Source organism: Pseudophryne corroboree (assembly GCF_028390025.1).
Source record: "Pseudophryne corroboree isolate aPseCor3 chromosome 3 unlocalized genomic scaffold, aPseCor3.hap2 SUPER_3_unloc_5, whole genome shotgun sequence".
Lineage (NCBI taxonomy): Eukaryota > Metazoa > Chordata > Amphibia > Anura > Myobatrachidae > Pseudophryne > Pseudophryne corroboree.
In genome coordinates this window covers 3,156,807-3,171,388 of record NW_026967541.1, presented here as the reverse complement: position 1 = coordinate 3,171,388, position 14,582 = coordinate 3,156,807, and the positions used below count along the sequence as shown (strand labels likewise).

Below are 14,582 nucleotides of genomic sequence, written 5' to 3'. Positions count from 1 at the left end.
CGTTTGTCCGCATCCCGTTCGCTCCACACCGCACTGGCAATGCTCTATTTTCTCCCTGGAAACGGAGCATTGCTCCCCACCCCATGACCGTCTCTGCCTGATTAACACGGAGCAATCGCATTTTCTGCGGCCCCCCGCAGAGAATGCAGACACATGCGCAGGACGGGCGCAGTGGATGCGCCCGCAACTTTTTCTCAGTACTTCCATTTGGATCGCACACTGCAACCCACCCTGAATTAGGCCCAGAGTCACCATCTTACAGGCATCCGGTGAAGGGAGCAGAGAATGGGTGTTATGTGGCAGGAACGTGTGGTTAGGTAACAGACTGGCTGCTGCATTCTGTACAATCTACAAGCGGTGCAATTCTTCTGCTGGGTGACCCAGGTAGAGGACATTGCAGTAGTCTATGTGTGATGATACAAGTACATGTATGACTGTAGGTAGATCTTCTGAGGGAAAGAAGTGCTGGAGTCTGGCTATGTTCCTCAGCTGAGGATATGATTGTGGCTGATACCTGATGTCTAAGTGTCACTCCACCATCCAGGACACCAAGATTCCGCACATGATCAGCATTTTGTAACTCTGAACCCACAAGCGGAAGTCTGGTTGGTTTGCAAAGCTGAGCTGTAGCCCTGCGCTTTGATGGTGAGCTTCTATCATAAGGACTTGTTTCGCCAGGACTGAGTCACAGCCAACTGGCATCACCCACACCTGAAGCTCAGCTAGACAACCATTTAGGATTGGGACTGGTTTATCAGTATCTGGAGCAAAAGACAGGTCATCTGCATAGCAGTGGTAGATGAGGGCATGACATCTGATTATTTCACCCAGTGGTAACATGTATATTGCACAAAGCATATGAGATAGGATAAGAACCTCGAAGAACATTACATGGCAAGTAATATACTCCAGAAGACTAAAACGGTTCCTCATACAAAGAAAAAGGTTGCAGGTGCACAATTCAAACATTACCAATTTATTAATAATAATCATTGCAATAAAATTTTGCATTTTTAGCGAGGTTCTTCGCATAGTTATAGGATTGGGACTGGTTTCTCAGTATCTGAAGCAAAAGACAGGTCATCTGTATAGCAGTGGTAGATGAGGGCATGACACCTGATTATTTCACCCAGTGGTAACATGTATACTGCAAAAAGCATAGGAGATAGGATAAGAACCCTGAAGAACAACGCATGGCCATGATAAGTATACTCCAGAAGATTAAAATGGTTCCTCACCGGAATGATGTCTATTGTGTCCAACAAGAGATGATTTATTTCTCAGAACATGGAAATGGCCTCTCACCTGTGTGACTTCGCTGATGTATAACAAGATGTGATTTCCGGATAAAACATTTCCCACACTCAGAGCAAGAAAACGGCTTCTCACCTGTGTGACTTTTGTTATGTCTAACAAGATCTGATTTGCGTGCAAAACATTTTCCACACTCAGAACATGGAAATGGCTTCTCACCTGTGTGACTTCGCTGATGTATAACAAGTTGTGTTTTCGAGGTAAAACATTTCCCGCATTCAGAGCAAGGAAATGGATTCTCACCTCTGTGACTTTGCTGATGTGCAACAAGTTGTGATTTCCGTTCAAAACATTTCCCACACTCTGAACATGGAAATGGCTTCTCACCTGTGTGACTTCGCTGATGTGTAACAAGTTGTGACTTCTGTGCAAAATATTTCCCACACTCAGAGCAAGAAAATGGCTTCACACCTGTGTGACATCTCTGGTGTATAACAAGAACTGATTTGCATGCAAAACATTTCCCACACTCAGAACATGGAAATGGATTCTCACCTGTGTGACTTCGCTGATGTGTAACAAGTTGTGATTTCTGGATAAAACATTTCCCGCACTCAGAGCAAGAAAATGGCTTCTCACCTGTGTGACTTCTCTGATGTGTAATAAGATATGATTTCCGGATAAAACATTTCCCGCACTCAGAGCAAGAAAATGGCTTCTCACCTGTGTGACTTCTCTGATGTGTAATAAAATATGATTTCTGTGTAAAACATTTCCCACACTCAGAGCAAGAAAATGGCCTCTCACCTGTGTGACTTCTCTGATGTGTAACAAGATTTGCTTTCAATGTAAAACATTTCCCACACTCAGAACATGGAAATGGTCTCTCACCTGCCTTAGCTGCCTGATGGGTGATAAGCTTTGTGTTCTGTGTAAAACATTTGGCATCTACAGAACAGGGAAACACTGTATCTACTGTCAGAGCTGTAACAGATGCACCAATATCAGAGTGATCAGGAGAATATTTCCCAGGATCAGAGGGATCAGCTGATAGAGCTGGATGTATAATTGGGGTAATGGGGTTATCTCCTGGAGAATCCTGTCTACTGTCATTATCTTTTATGTCACAATCCGGGGATAACATTAGATGTCCTTCTGAGATATTCCTGCTTGTGTGTCCATCTGCTGGAAATAAAATACATTATGGAAATGTGACATTTTCTGTAACAATATTAATCTTGTAAACAAGCGGAGAAGACGACTGTCTGGGACACTTAATTGTAAATGTGTGTGTATAATAAAACATAACTTTTAATGAAGGTTTATAATATTGTGTCTCAGACTATCATTGTGTCCACCCTCCTGAGAACACTCACAATAACAAATGTAATATTATAATAAGACTTAGATATATCTCTCTCTTGTACTGGTAACTAACCATGAAGTATAAATGGAGATGTAGTCACTCGCCAAGTCCTATGTCAGCAATGTAAAACAATGGATGGGGAACATATCGTATGAATTGGAGATTCTAGATGAACAATAACATCAGTCATATGAGCTGATGGATCAGAGAAAAGTCTCCTAACGTTACTCCTGGAAGCATTGGTAAGGTAGCATTCCTTTATGTGTGTGCTCATACGCTGGTAAGCCTGTACATGTGTTACTCACCCTTATATAAGGAATATTGCTACAGCAGAGTAGGTGTGGAACAAGGTACTTTACATGCAATACACCATATGATAGACTGCAATCATCACCTGCTAGGTTATAATCCAGTGTTACACCTCCATCATCAGTGTCTTACATCTATACCCTCAATAGTAATAAGGATGATGTGTGTACGGTAAGTATGATACAGAGAATTACATATCAGGATCTATACAGCTGCCGCCATACTTCTGCTTCTCATACGTGTGCTACTGGCAGCAGTGAACATCTGAGTGAGAGTGCAGGGAAGACAGCAGAGTCTGATGAGAAAGAGATTGGATCTGCCTTTGTAGGGATATACCACACCTGTCACCCCTGTTAGTATATAAAATAATAAATAAGAGGGGCGTTGCCTGAGTTGATCCAGACGTACTTTCTGGAGCTCTCCTCAGTAAGTGGCTTCTTATCTACCTGATAGCTCTCGGCCACCGCTGGGACCAAGACCCAATCTATTAAGTCCCCCACTCCTCCTGCCCTAAAGCCGCTCGCTCTGCTCACTCCGAGCACTGTTCACTGTCGCAGCCAAGTGACGCCGCTGAAGCCACTGGCTGAATTTTGGGGATAAGTGCGCCCAGTCTTTCCTGCACGCTCCAAACACCTGACTTGGGGGCAATTTTTCCTCAGGTGGGAGCAAATGCTCTCCCACTCACATCGGTGCGCAGCTCCCACTATTGCTGGGGACAGAACGGTCTGCACACAGTCACCGAGCCCGGCAATGATATTGGGAAGTGCTGTGGCTGCCATTTTGAATCCTGGTACCCGCCCATTGCATGCTTTGCCTTCAATAAGGAGTAAAATTGATATAAGCTGCTAAATAAGTGTCCTGACGGCTGGACCGGGGTCACTACACTAAATTGAAGCATTTGCCTGGAGGTGACACTACCTTCTATTTATATGGTACCACTATAATCTACTTCCTCTCAGTCTACATGCAGAGCCCAGTATCAAGTATCGTCTGAGTACAGCACATTACACTCGGATTACAACCTCACAGTATATTATTTTGTGGATTTATCCACTGAATATATTTTGCCATTTGTGTCTCTCTGTGCTGAGTACTTCACGTCTGTGATCACGCTGACCTCTAGTGGAATATCTCGCTCATTACTGTGTTATTTAAGTTGCATTACATCATGTTTACTTGAAATTTTGTCTCAAACCCCCCCCCCCGTCTCCCCAAGAATGTCATTGTGAACAGAGTCATCTTGATGTAACCTCCTGACAGCGTACTACTGCTCCTTTTATTTATAGATCGTTAGTATTTTCCTATCTCTGAGAGGTCTGTCTCTTTGTAGCCGGCTTTCCATACCTCCAAGAAAGGTTAAAAGATACCAAATCGGCCCCACCTGTCCATCTCTTTGGGGGTGTAGTATGGCTGACCGGCGGTCTCTTGGCGACGCCGGGATCCCGGCAGCATACCGACGCCGGGATCCCGGCGGGGAGGGGCGAGTGTAGCAAGCCCCTTGCGGGCTCGCTGCGCTCGCCAAGCTACGGTCGCCACAGGTTCTATTTCCACTCTCTGGTTGTCGTGTACACCCACGAGTGGAAATAGTCCCTGTTGGTAGATATGCCGACCATCGGGAAAGTGAGCCGTCGGGCTCGTGGAGGAGGTTATGTGACTGTCGGTCAGCTGACCGGCGGTCACATGAATACCACCCCTCTTTGGTATCTCAAATTCAGGTGGTCCATCTGAGACCGCTACAACATCATCTGCTTCTTCTTGTCAGGCGCACAGCCCAGCTGTAATGGCTGAAGACATCTTAAGACATCCTAGATGATCCTATTACTCTACGCTCTATACATTCTATGTTATCTACACTTAAGGACTGAAATAACCTCAGAACTTAACTCTAATATTCAAGCTTTGAGGTCCGATATCAGTGAGATTGGCACACGTACAGACTAAGATGAAAGAGATTGTTGCGTCTCACAAAGATCTGATTTCAGCACATGACACCCTTCAGGAAGACACTGTCTCTATTCGTGATAAAGTCATTGATTTAGAAGACAGGTCTCGGAGAAATAATATCAGAATAATGGGCATTCTGAATTCTGTTACAAATGCTGAGCTTTAGGATTATGCCACGGTTCTCTTTTCAGAAACTTCCACTGAAGGCTTCTGCCACTGACCTTCTTACTGATATGATCCATAGGCTCCCAAAGTCCAAACAGGCCCCTATCCAGGCACCAAGGGACACTCGGCTCAGGGTCCACTTTTATCATATTAAAGAACACATTCTACAAGTCGCTTTGTCTTCCTCATCCACAGCTGAGTGCCTGGATAATCTGCAGATATTTCCGGATATTTCTCCTGTGACGCTGGCCAAAAGGCGTCTATTCCACCCAAGGAAATGTGCAATACAAATGGGGCTTTCCTACTAAGCTTATTGTGATGCAAAACGGTGCCTTTACAGTGATACCTTCCCCCGAGGATGGCCCTGCTATTCTGAAAAAGTGGGATATTCCTGTTGACAGCCCTTCATGACACTTTACCTAAACCAATCCTGGAGGAGATGACTTCCGTCTCGAAGTAATATGCTAAAGGAGTAAGACTGTTAGAGACACTCAGAGTCTGTTTCCTACTGTAACATGTGCCAACTGGGACTAAGTTACTGGGCATGGATCTATTTTTGGGCCAGATTTATTTGTTCTTGTTATGGGTATAAAGCATACAGTATATTTTTTGCTTTATTTCCTTTGCTATATAATTGCTATATGGTATATGGCCTGACATTCTTCCCACTGTTACGTTTCATAATACCTTTCTAGAATGTTTGGGTGTTCAGGCAAAGCATGACTGATTCGTCTAAGATCCTGCTGCCCTTAGAGTGTGGAGTGGAGACTGGTCAGACGTTTGGGCTGGTCACACACACAGTGACATGATGGAGTATAATAGGGGCTGATGTTTTCAGTCTCCCCCACAGGGAAAATACATATTCCTCATTAGTTTGTACTAACAGAGGCTGTAGTATAAGAGATTGCTGTAGTGACTGAGCAAGGAGAATATGTCACTATGTGACTCTTTTCTGTAATAAGTGTTTATTACTCACCTGTGCTGATATTTGTAGGGATCTCCTCCTCTTTCCACTGCTGATCACCCCTCACATACGTCTCTTCTTCTCCCGCTATATCTTCTGCCTTCATATCAGTCACATACGTCTCTTCTTCTCCCTCTATATCTTCTGCCTTCATATCAGTCACATACGTCTCTTCTTCTCCCTCTGTATCTTCTGCCTTTATTTCAGTCACATACGTCTCTTCTTCTCCCTCTATATCTTCTGCCTTTATATCAGTCACATACGTCTCTTCTTCTCCCTCTGTATCTTCTGCCTTTATATCAGTCACATACGTCTCTTCTTCTCCCTCTATATCTTCTGCCTTTATATCAGTCACATACGTCTCTTCTTCTCCCTCTGTATCTTCTGCCTTTATATCAGTCACATACGTCTCTCCTACTTCCTCTATATCTTCTGCCTTTATATCAGTCACATACGTCTCTTCTTCTCCCTCTGTATCTTCTGCCTTTATATCAGTCACATACGTCTCTTCTTCTCCCTCTATATCTTCTGCCTTTATATCAGTCACATACGTCTCTTCTTCTCCCTCTGTATCTTCTGCCTTTATATCAGTCACATACGTCTCTCCTACTTCCTCTATATCTTCTGCCTTTATATCAGTCACATACGTCTCTTCTTCTTCCTCTATATCTTCTGCCTTTATATCAGTCATATAGGTCTCTTCTTCTCCCGCAGTATCTTCTGCCTCTATATCAGTCACATACGTCTCTTCTTCTCCTTCTATATCTTCTGTTTTAATATTAGACAGACGTTTTACCTAAAAAAATAAAAATAAGAATTTACTCACCGGTAAATCTATTTCTCGTAGTCCGTAGTGGATGCTGGGGACTCCGTAAGGACCATGAGGAATAGACGGGCTCCGCAGGAGACTGGGCACTTTAAGAAAGATTTAATACTATATCAGGTGTGCACTGGCTCCTCCCTCTATGCCCCTCCTCCAGACCTCAGTTAAGGAAACTGTGCCCGGAAGAGCTGACATTATAAGGAAAGGATTTGGAACCCAGGGTAAGACTCATTCCAGCCACACCGTACAACTTGTGATAAACTTACCCAGTTAACAGTATGAACATAAACTGAGCCTAACTGAACGGATGGCTCATAACCAAAAACACTGTATTACGCAATAACTATATACACGTATTGCAGAAAGTCCACACTTGGGACGGGCTCCCAGCATCCACTACGGACTACGAGAAAGATTTACCGGTGAGTAAAATCTTATTTTCTCTAACGTCCTAAGTGGATGCTGGGGACTCCGTAAGGACCATGGGGATTATACCAAAGCTCCCAAACGGGCGGGAGAGTGCGGATGACTCTGCAGCACCGAATGAGCAAACTCAAGGTCCTCCTCAGCCAGGGTATCAAACTTGTAAAACTTAGCAAAAAAGTGTTTGAACCCGACCAAGTAGCTGCTCGGCAAAGTTGTAATGCCGAGACCCCTCGGGCAGCCGCCCAAGAAGAGCCCACCTTCCTTGTGGAATGGGCCTTTACTGATCTTGGATGCGGCAATCCTGCCGCAGAATGAGCTTGCTGAATCGTGTTACAGATCCAGCGAGCAATAGTTTGCTTTGAAGCAGGTGCACCCAGTTTCTTGGGTGCATACAGAATGAACAGCGCATCAGTTTTTCTGACTCCAGCCGTTCTAGAAACATACATCTTCAAAGCCCGGACTACATTGAGTAACTTGGAGTCCTCCAGGTCACGAGTAGCCGCAGGTACCACAATAGGTTGGTTCAGGTGAAAAGATGACACCACCTTAGGCAGAAACTGCGGGCGGGTACGCAATTCTGCCCTATCTTCATGGAAAATCAGGTAGAGGCTTTTACAGGACAAAGCCGCCAATTCTGACACACGCCTAGCCGAAGTCAAGGCCAGCAGCATGACCACTTTCCAAGTGAGATACTTCAGCTCCACTGTCTTAAGAGGCTCAAACCAGTGGGATTTCAGAAAATCCAAAACTACATTGAGATCCCATGGTGCCACAAAAGGGGGCTGCTCTGCAAAGTTGTAATGCAGACACCCCTCGGGCAGCCGCCCAAGAAGAGCCCACCTTCCTTGTGGAATGGGCCTTTACTGATTTTGGCAGAGGCAATCCAGCCGCAGAATGAGCCTGCTGAATCGTGTTACAGATCCAGCGAGCAATAGTCTGCTTTGAAGCAGGAGCACCCAACTTGTTGGATGCATACAGGATAAATAGCGAGTCAGTTTTCCTGACTCTAGCCGTTCTGGCCACATAAATCTTCAAAGCCCGAACTACATCTAGTAACTCGGAATCCTCCAAGTCCCTTGTAGCCACAGGCACCACAATGGGTTGGTTCATATGAAACGATGACACCACCTTGGGCAGAAATTGTGGACGCGCCCGCAATTCTGCCCTGTCCATATGAAAAACCAGATAGGGGCTTTTATGTGACAAAGCCGCCAATTCCGATACACGCCTGGCTGAAGCCAGAGCTAGCAGCATAACCACCTTCCACGTGAGATATTTTAACTCCACTGTTCTTAGTGGTTCAAACCGGTATGATTTTAGGAAACTCAACACCACGTTAAGATCCCAAGGTGCCACTGGAGGCACAAACGGGGGCAGTATATGCAAGCACTCCCTTCACAAAGGTCTGAACTTCAGGAAGAGCTGCCAGTTCTTTTTGAAAGAAAATGGATAGGGCCGAAATCTGGACCTTTATGGATCCCAGTTTAAGGCCCATAGTTACATCTGCCTGCAGAAAATGTAGGAATCTCCCAAGCTGGCATTCCTCTGTAGGGGTCTTCCTGGCCTCACACCAAGCAACATATTTTCGCCATATCCTGTGATAATGCTTTGCTGTCACGTCCTTCCTAGCCTTTATTAGCGTAGGGATAACTTCCTCCGGAATTCCCTTTTCTGCTAGGATCCGGCGTTCAACCGTCATGCCGTCAAACGCAGCCGCGGTAAGTCTTGGAACAGACAGAGCCCCTGTTGCAACAGGTCCTGTCTGAGAGGCAGAGGCCACGGGTCCTCTGAGAGCAACTCTTGCAGTTCTGGGTACCAAGTTCTTCTTGGCCAATCCGGAACAATGAGTATTGTTCTTACTCCTCTTTTCCTTATGATCCTCAACACCTTGGGTATGAGAGGTAGAGGAGGAAACACATAGACTAACTGGAACACCCACGGTGTTACCAGAGCATCCACAGCTATTGCCTGAGAGTCCCTTGACCTGGTGCAATACCTTTTTAGCTTTTTGTCGAGACGGGACGCCATCATGTCCACCTGTGGCAGTTCCCATCGATTTACAATCTGCGAGAAGACTTCTGGATGAAGTCCCCACTATCCCGGGTGTAGGTCGTGTCTGCTGAGGAAATCGGCTTCCTAGTTGTCCACTCCCGCAATGAACACTGCTGACAGTGCTTGTACGTGATTCTCCGCCCAACGAAGAATTCTGGTGGCTTCCGCCATTGCCACCCTGCTTCTTTAGCCGCCCTGGCGGTTTACATGAGCGACCACAGTGATGTTGTCTGACTGGATCAGCACTGGTTTGTCTCGGAGTAGAGGCTCCGCTGTAGTCAGGGCGTTGTATATTGCCCTTAGTTCCAGGATATTGATGTGCAGACAAGTCTTTAAATTCAAAATGGGCCTGACCGAACCGTCCGTTTTCGGTACCACAAACGTGGTGGAGTAGTAACCCCTTCCCTGCTGAAGTAGGGGAACCTTCACCACCACCTGCTGGAGATATAGTTTGTGAATTGCCGCCAGCACTACTTCCCTCTCCATGGGGGAAGCGGCAAGGCAGATTTTAGGAAACGTAGAGGGGGCGTCTCTTCGAATTCCAGCTTGTATCCCTGAGACACAATTTGTATCGCCCAAGGATCCACCTGTGAACACACCCACTGGTGGCTGAAATTCTGGAGACGTGCCCCCACAGCTCCTGGCTCTGCCTGTGGAGCCCCAGCATCATACGGCAGATTTAGAGGAGGCCGGGGAGGACTTCTGCTCCTGGGAACTGGCTGCCTGATGCAGCTTTTTTCCTCTTCCCTTACCTCTGGCAAGGAAAGATGCACCTCTGACCTTTTTGTTCCAGTGCTTTCTTAGGCTGTGAGGAAACACACGGCAAGAATTTTGACTTCCCATCGGTCGCCGTGGAAATCAGGTCTGAGAGACCGTCCCCAAATAATTCCTCACCCTTATATGGTAAAACTTCCTTATGTCTTTTCGAATCAGCATCCCCTGTCCACTGCCTAGTCCATAAGACCCTTCTGGCAGAGAGCGGACATTGCATTTACTTTAGAGCTGAGAGAACAAATGTCCCTCTGAGCATCCCGCATATACAGAACCGCGTCTTTGATATGCCCCAGGGTCAGTAAGTTATTATCTCTATCCAGGGTGTCTAACTCCTCAGACAGAGAATCTGTCCAGGCTGCTACTGCGCTGCACATCCATGCCGACGCAATGGCAGGCCTCAGGATAGTACCTGAATGTGTATACACAGCTTTCATGATTGATTCCTGCTTTCTTTCTTTCTTTTTTTTTAAGTACTGTTTATTGAAAGTTTTTACTAAAGTACAATACGCAATGTACATAAGGGTGGGGGGAGGGGAAGACAGAAGGAAAAATGGGAGGGGAGGGAAAGAGAATGGGGTACAGCAATGCAAACATATGATATCAAATAGGCAAATATATCAAAAACCGTATGTCAAGGGAGGGGGGCATTTGTAGTACGCCAGCCATGGGGACCAAATCTCAGAAAATGTAAATGCATCGCTCTCGATCACACCAGAGAGGAACTCCATATGGTATGTATCCCAGACAGCAGCAATCACAGCCGCTATGGAAGGGAGTGTGTGCGATTTCCAGTAAAAAGCGATTTTACATCTCAGTGCGGTCGCGATGTGCCAGATGAGCTTTTGTGAGGGTTTCGGTGTTCCAGGAATAGGTCTCGGGAAAAGGGCATATTCACTCCGGTGATTCGCAAGATCAATCTCCGGGTGACCTTCCAGAGTGATACTATCCCGAGACAATCCCAAAATATATGGAGCAGGGTACCCTCCGATCCGCAGCCCCTCCAACATCTATCTGATGCGGAAGGGAATATTCTACTCAGTCGCATCGGGACCAGGTACCAACGGACATATAATTTAAACGAGTTCTCTCTGTGTTTAATAGAGGTCGCAGAGGAAACCAGATTCTGCTTAATCTGCTCCCAGGTGTCCGTCTCTATGTGTTCCTGTAAGTCAGCTTCCCAAGCTATTTCGTGAGGGGCCAATGTGGGTAGGTTATGTGTAAGCATGAGGCGATATATTGATGGCAGTAGGCCCTTAGAGGGAGAGCGCAGGAAGCATAACGATTCCAGAGGCGATCGGGACAGAGAGTTGTGTGATTGGAGAAATGCTATGTGAAAGCTACGTAACTGCAGGTATTGGAAGAAGCATTGCGGAGGGAGTCCATATCGATTCTGTAAATCTGCGAATGCTGGGAAAGAGCGAGACAGTGCAATATCGTTGATAAACAGAAGGTCATGAGCCGACCAGTGCTGGAAAGCATGTGAGGACCGTCCTTCGGCGAACAGTGGATTGTCCCAAAGGGGGGCAAGAGCGGGAGGGGCGGATAATAGAGCAAAGATCTTAGTGAGCCTATCCCATAGTGAGATGGTGAATGTTATGGATGGGAAATTAGTATAATCAGGGGGTCTGTGAGAACGTGGGATCCATAGAAGGGTGGAGACGGAGCGCACACGAACAAGTTCGGATTCCAATTGAACCCATCTACGAGAAGATATGTGCGAGTGCCAGAGAACGGCCTGTGATAGATGGGCCGCATAATAGTACAATTTAATGTTGGGCACTCCAAGTCCACCCTCCCTGGCCCTGTTATAGAGCGTCTTGAATCTAACTCGGGGCCTTTTGCCTGACCATAGAAAGTGTGAGAATTTCTTCTGTAAATCTAAGAACACTTGTGAGGGAATCCGCACCGGAAGCGACTGAAAGAGGTACAAGAGGCGAGGTAGGATATTCATTTTCAGAGCGTTAGCTCGGCCAGACCAAGAAATGAATTGGCCAGACCATCTCTGGAGATCACCAGTAATACTGTGAATCAACTCAGGGTAGTTAGCTGCATATAGTTGGGAATATTGTCTGGTGAGATATACGCCCAGGTATTTCAGTCGGGATTTTTTCCAGTCAAATTTGAAAAATTGTTACATAGGGTGGCTTTCAACGGGGTTTGTAGGTGGAAGTCTAATACCTCTGTCTTAGATGTGTTAACTTTGAAATTGGAAATAACACCAAACTTCTGTATCATTTTGAAAAGGTTTGGGAGAGAGATATGTGGATTCGAGAGAGTAAGCAAAATATCATCCGCGTATAGAGAGATCTTGAACTGAGAAGAGCCCACTGTGATCCCCGAGATATCCGGGCAGCTGTGGATTCTTGACGCCAGAGGCTCCATCATTAGAGCGAAAATTAAGGGTGACAAAGGACAGCCCTGTCTCGTGCCATTCGCAATTGAGAATGGAGGGGATAGTAGACCGTTCACTAGGACACAAGCTGACGGGGAGGCGTAGAGAGATTCAATGCCCTTGAGGAAACAGCCCAAAAGACCAAAGCATCGAAGGGTGCAATCCATGTATATCCATGATATGCGGTCGAACGCTTTTTCAGCGTCCAACCCCATCACCAGGGAGGGGATCCCAGAGGAGTCAGCGAAGTGCAGGGTATCGATCGCCCTTCTAATGTTGTCAAAGGCCTGTCTGCCGGGGATGAAACCGACCTGGTCCAGGTGAACCAGGGAAGCCATCATCCCCGCAAACCGGTTGGCAAGTATTTTCGCAAATAATTTCAGGTCAGAATTTAGCAGGGATATTGGGCGATAGCTGCTACAGTCTGTGGGATCACGTCCGGGTTTAGGTATGATGACTATTTCCGCTCTAGTAGTGGAGCTATCGAAGGGAGTACCAACTAGAATCGCATTGAACAATACCGTCAGGGCCGGGGTGAGCGTACCATTAAATTTTTTATAGTATAAAGCTGGCAGTCCATCCGGACCCGGAGCTGAGGCATTCCTCAATGATTTGATTGTGATATCCACTTCCTCTGCGGATATCTCTGTGTTGAGTAAGTCCATCTGTTGTTTAGAGAGTGTCGGAAGGGGTCAGGAAGAGAGGAAATTGTCTATGCGCTCTTGCAAACTAACAGGGTCATCAAGAGTGGGTAGGTTATACAAGGACTGGTAGTATTCCTTGAAACAGTGGGCAATTTGTTGAGGATCATAGGTCAGCTTGTGGCGTTGGTCCTTCAGTGAGAGGATTCTATTCCTCTGTTTACGGGCGCGTAGGCGGGAGGCTAAGAGGGAGTCAGCTTTGTCACCCTTGGAATAGAACTTATGTTGTAACCATCGCATGGTCTTAGCTGCTTTGGCTGATAATATTTGGTATAATTGGCATTTGAGAGCCAGGAGTTTGCTATATATAGAGCGTCTGGGCGTCTGTTGGTGTCGGGTCGTTAGCTCTTTGATTTGGTTCTCAAGATCCGCAACTGCGCTGCGATCCTTTAATTTTCGGGCTTTAGTTAAAGAAATAAAGTGCCCGCGGATGGTAGCTTTGTGTGCTTCCCAGACTATTGCGGGAGATATCTCGTCCGTGGCATTCAAGGAGAAGAATTCCCTCAGGACTTCAGTAGTCTGTACGATATATTCCTTTTTCAGAAGGCGAGCAGAGTTTAATCTCCAACGGAAGGTTGTGGGGGGTGTAGGGGAGGAATCAATAGTCAAGAAAACTGCAAAATGATCTGACCACACCACAGGGGAGACTGAGGCCTTAATCAGGCCTTGTACAGTGGAAGAGTCTACTAGGAAAAGGTCAAGTCTAGAGTGGAGGTCATGGGGGATAGAGTAGTGAGTGTATGTTCGTTCACATGGGTATAGTACCCTCCAAGCGTCGTAATACCCCGAGGACGTTATGTATTCAGCTAATCGTCTGGATTCCCTAACTGTCGACGGACTAGGGTTACGAGACTGAGTACGGTTCCACACTAGATCTGGTACGGCATTAAAGTCTCCACCAATGATCACTCATCCCCTCGATAATATATCGAGTTGGCTACGGAAATCGTTGTGGAAGGCACCCTGCTCCATATTAGGGGGAATAAATCGAGGCTATAGTTAAAAAGGAGCCTCCAAGCTGTAGGACAACAATAGTAAAACGACCCTTGGGATCCGAGAAGGAGCTCTCAATAGTGTACTGAAGGGAGGCATGAAGCAGGATAGCAGTGCCTTTACGTTTTTGGGGGGTTGTGGAGTAGAAGGCCTGAGGGTAAGCCTTCGAGGCCAAGGATGGGTGTTCAGTTTTAAAGTGAGTTTCTTGTAAAAGAATTATGTCCGCTTTCTGTTTTTTAAAAAATTGGATGGCCATAGTACGTTTTTGGGGGGAGTTGAGTCCGTTGACATTCAGTGATATAATGTTAAGAGTCATGGGGGGTTCCTGGGCGAAACACCGCGCGAGGGGGGTCTAACCACCCAGGGTGTAGTGCAAAGCTGCGTAGGGAGGGTATAAGGGGGACGGGAGAAATTAGGGA

The 14,582-nt window shown here is 46.3% G+C and overlaps 1 protein-coding gene across 1 annotated transcript in view; it reads right to left on the bottom strand.

Moving 5' to 3' along the window:
• Positions 1–960: 960 nt before the first annotated feature.
• Positions 961–14,582, bottom strand: part of LOC134984374 (zinc finger protein 260-like) — a 207,638-nt gene continuing 194,016 nt past the window's right edge. Inside the window, exon 4 of the mRNA XM_063949971.1 lies at positions 961–2,069. Within this exon, the coding sequence (XP_063806041.1) occupies positions 1,274–2,069 (796 nt within the window). The 3' untranslated portion in view covers positions 961–1,273. The remainder of the gene's footprint in view (positions 2,070–14,582) is intronic.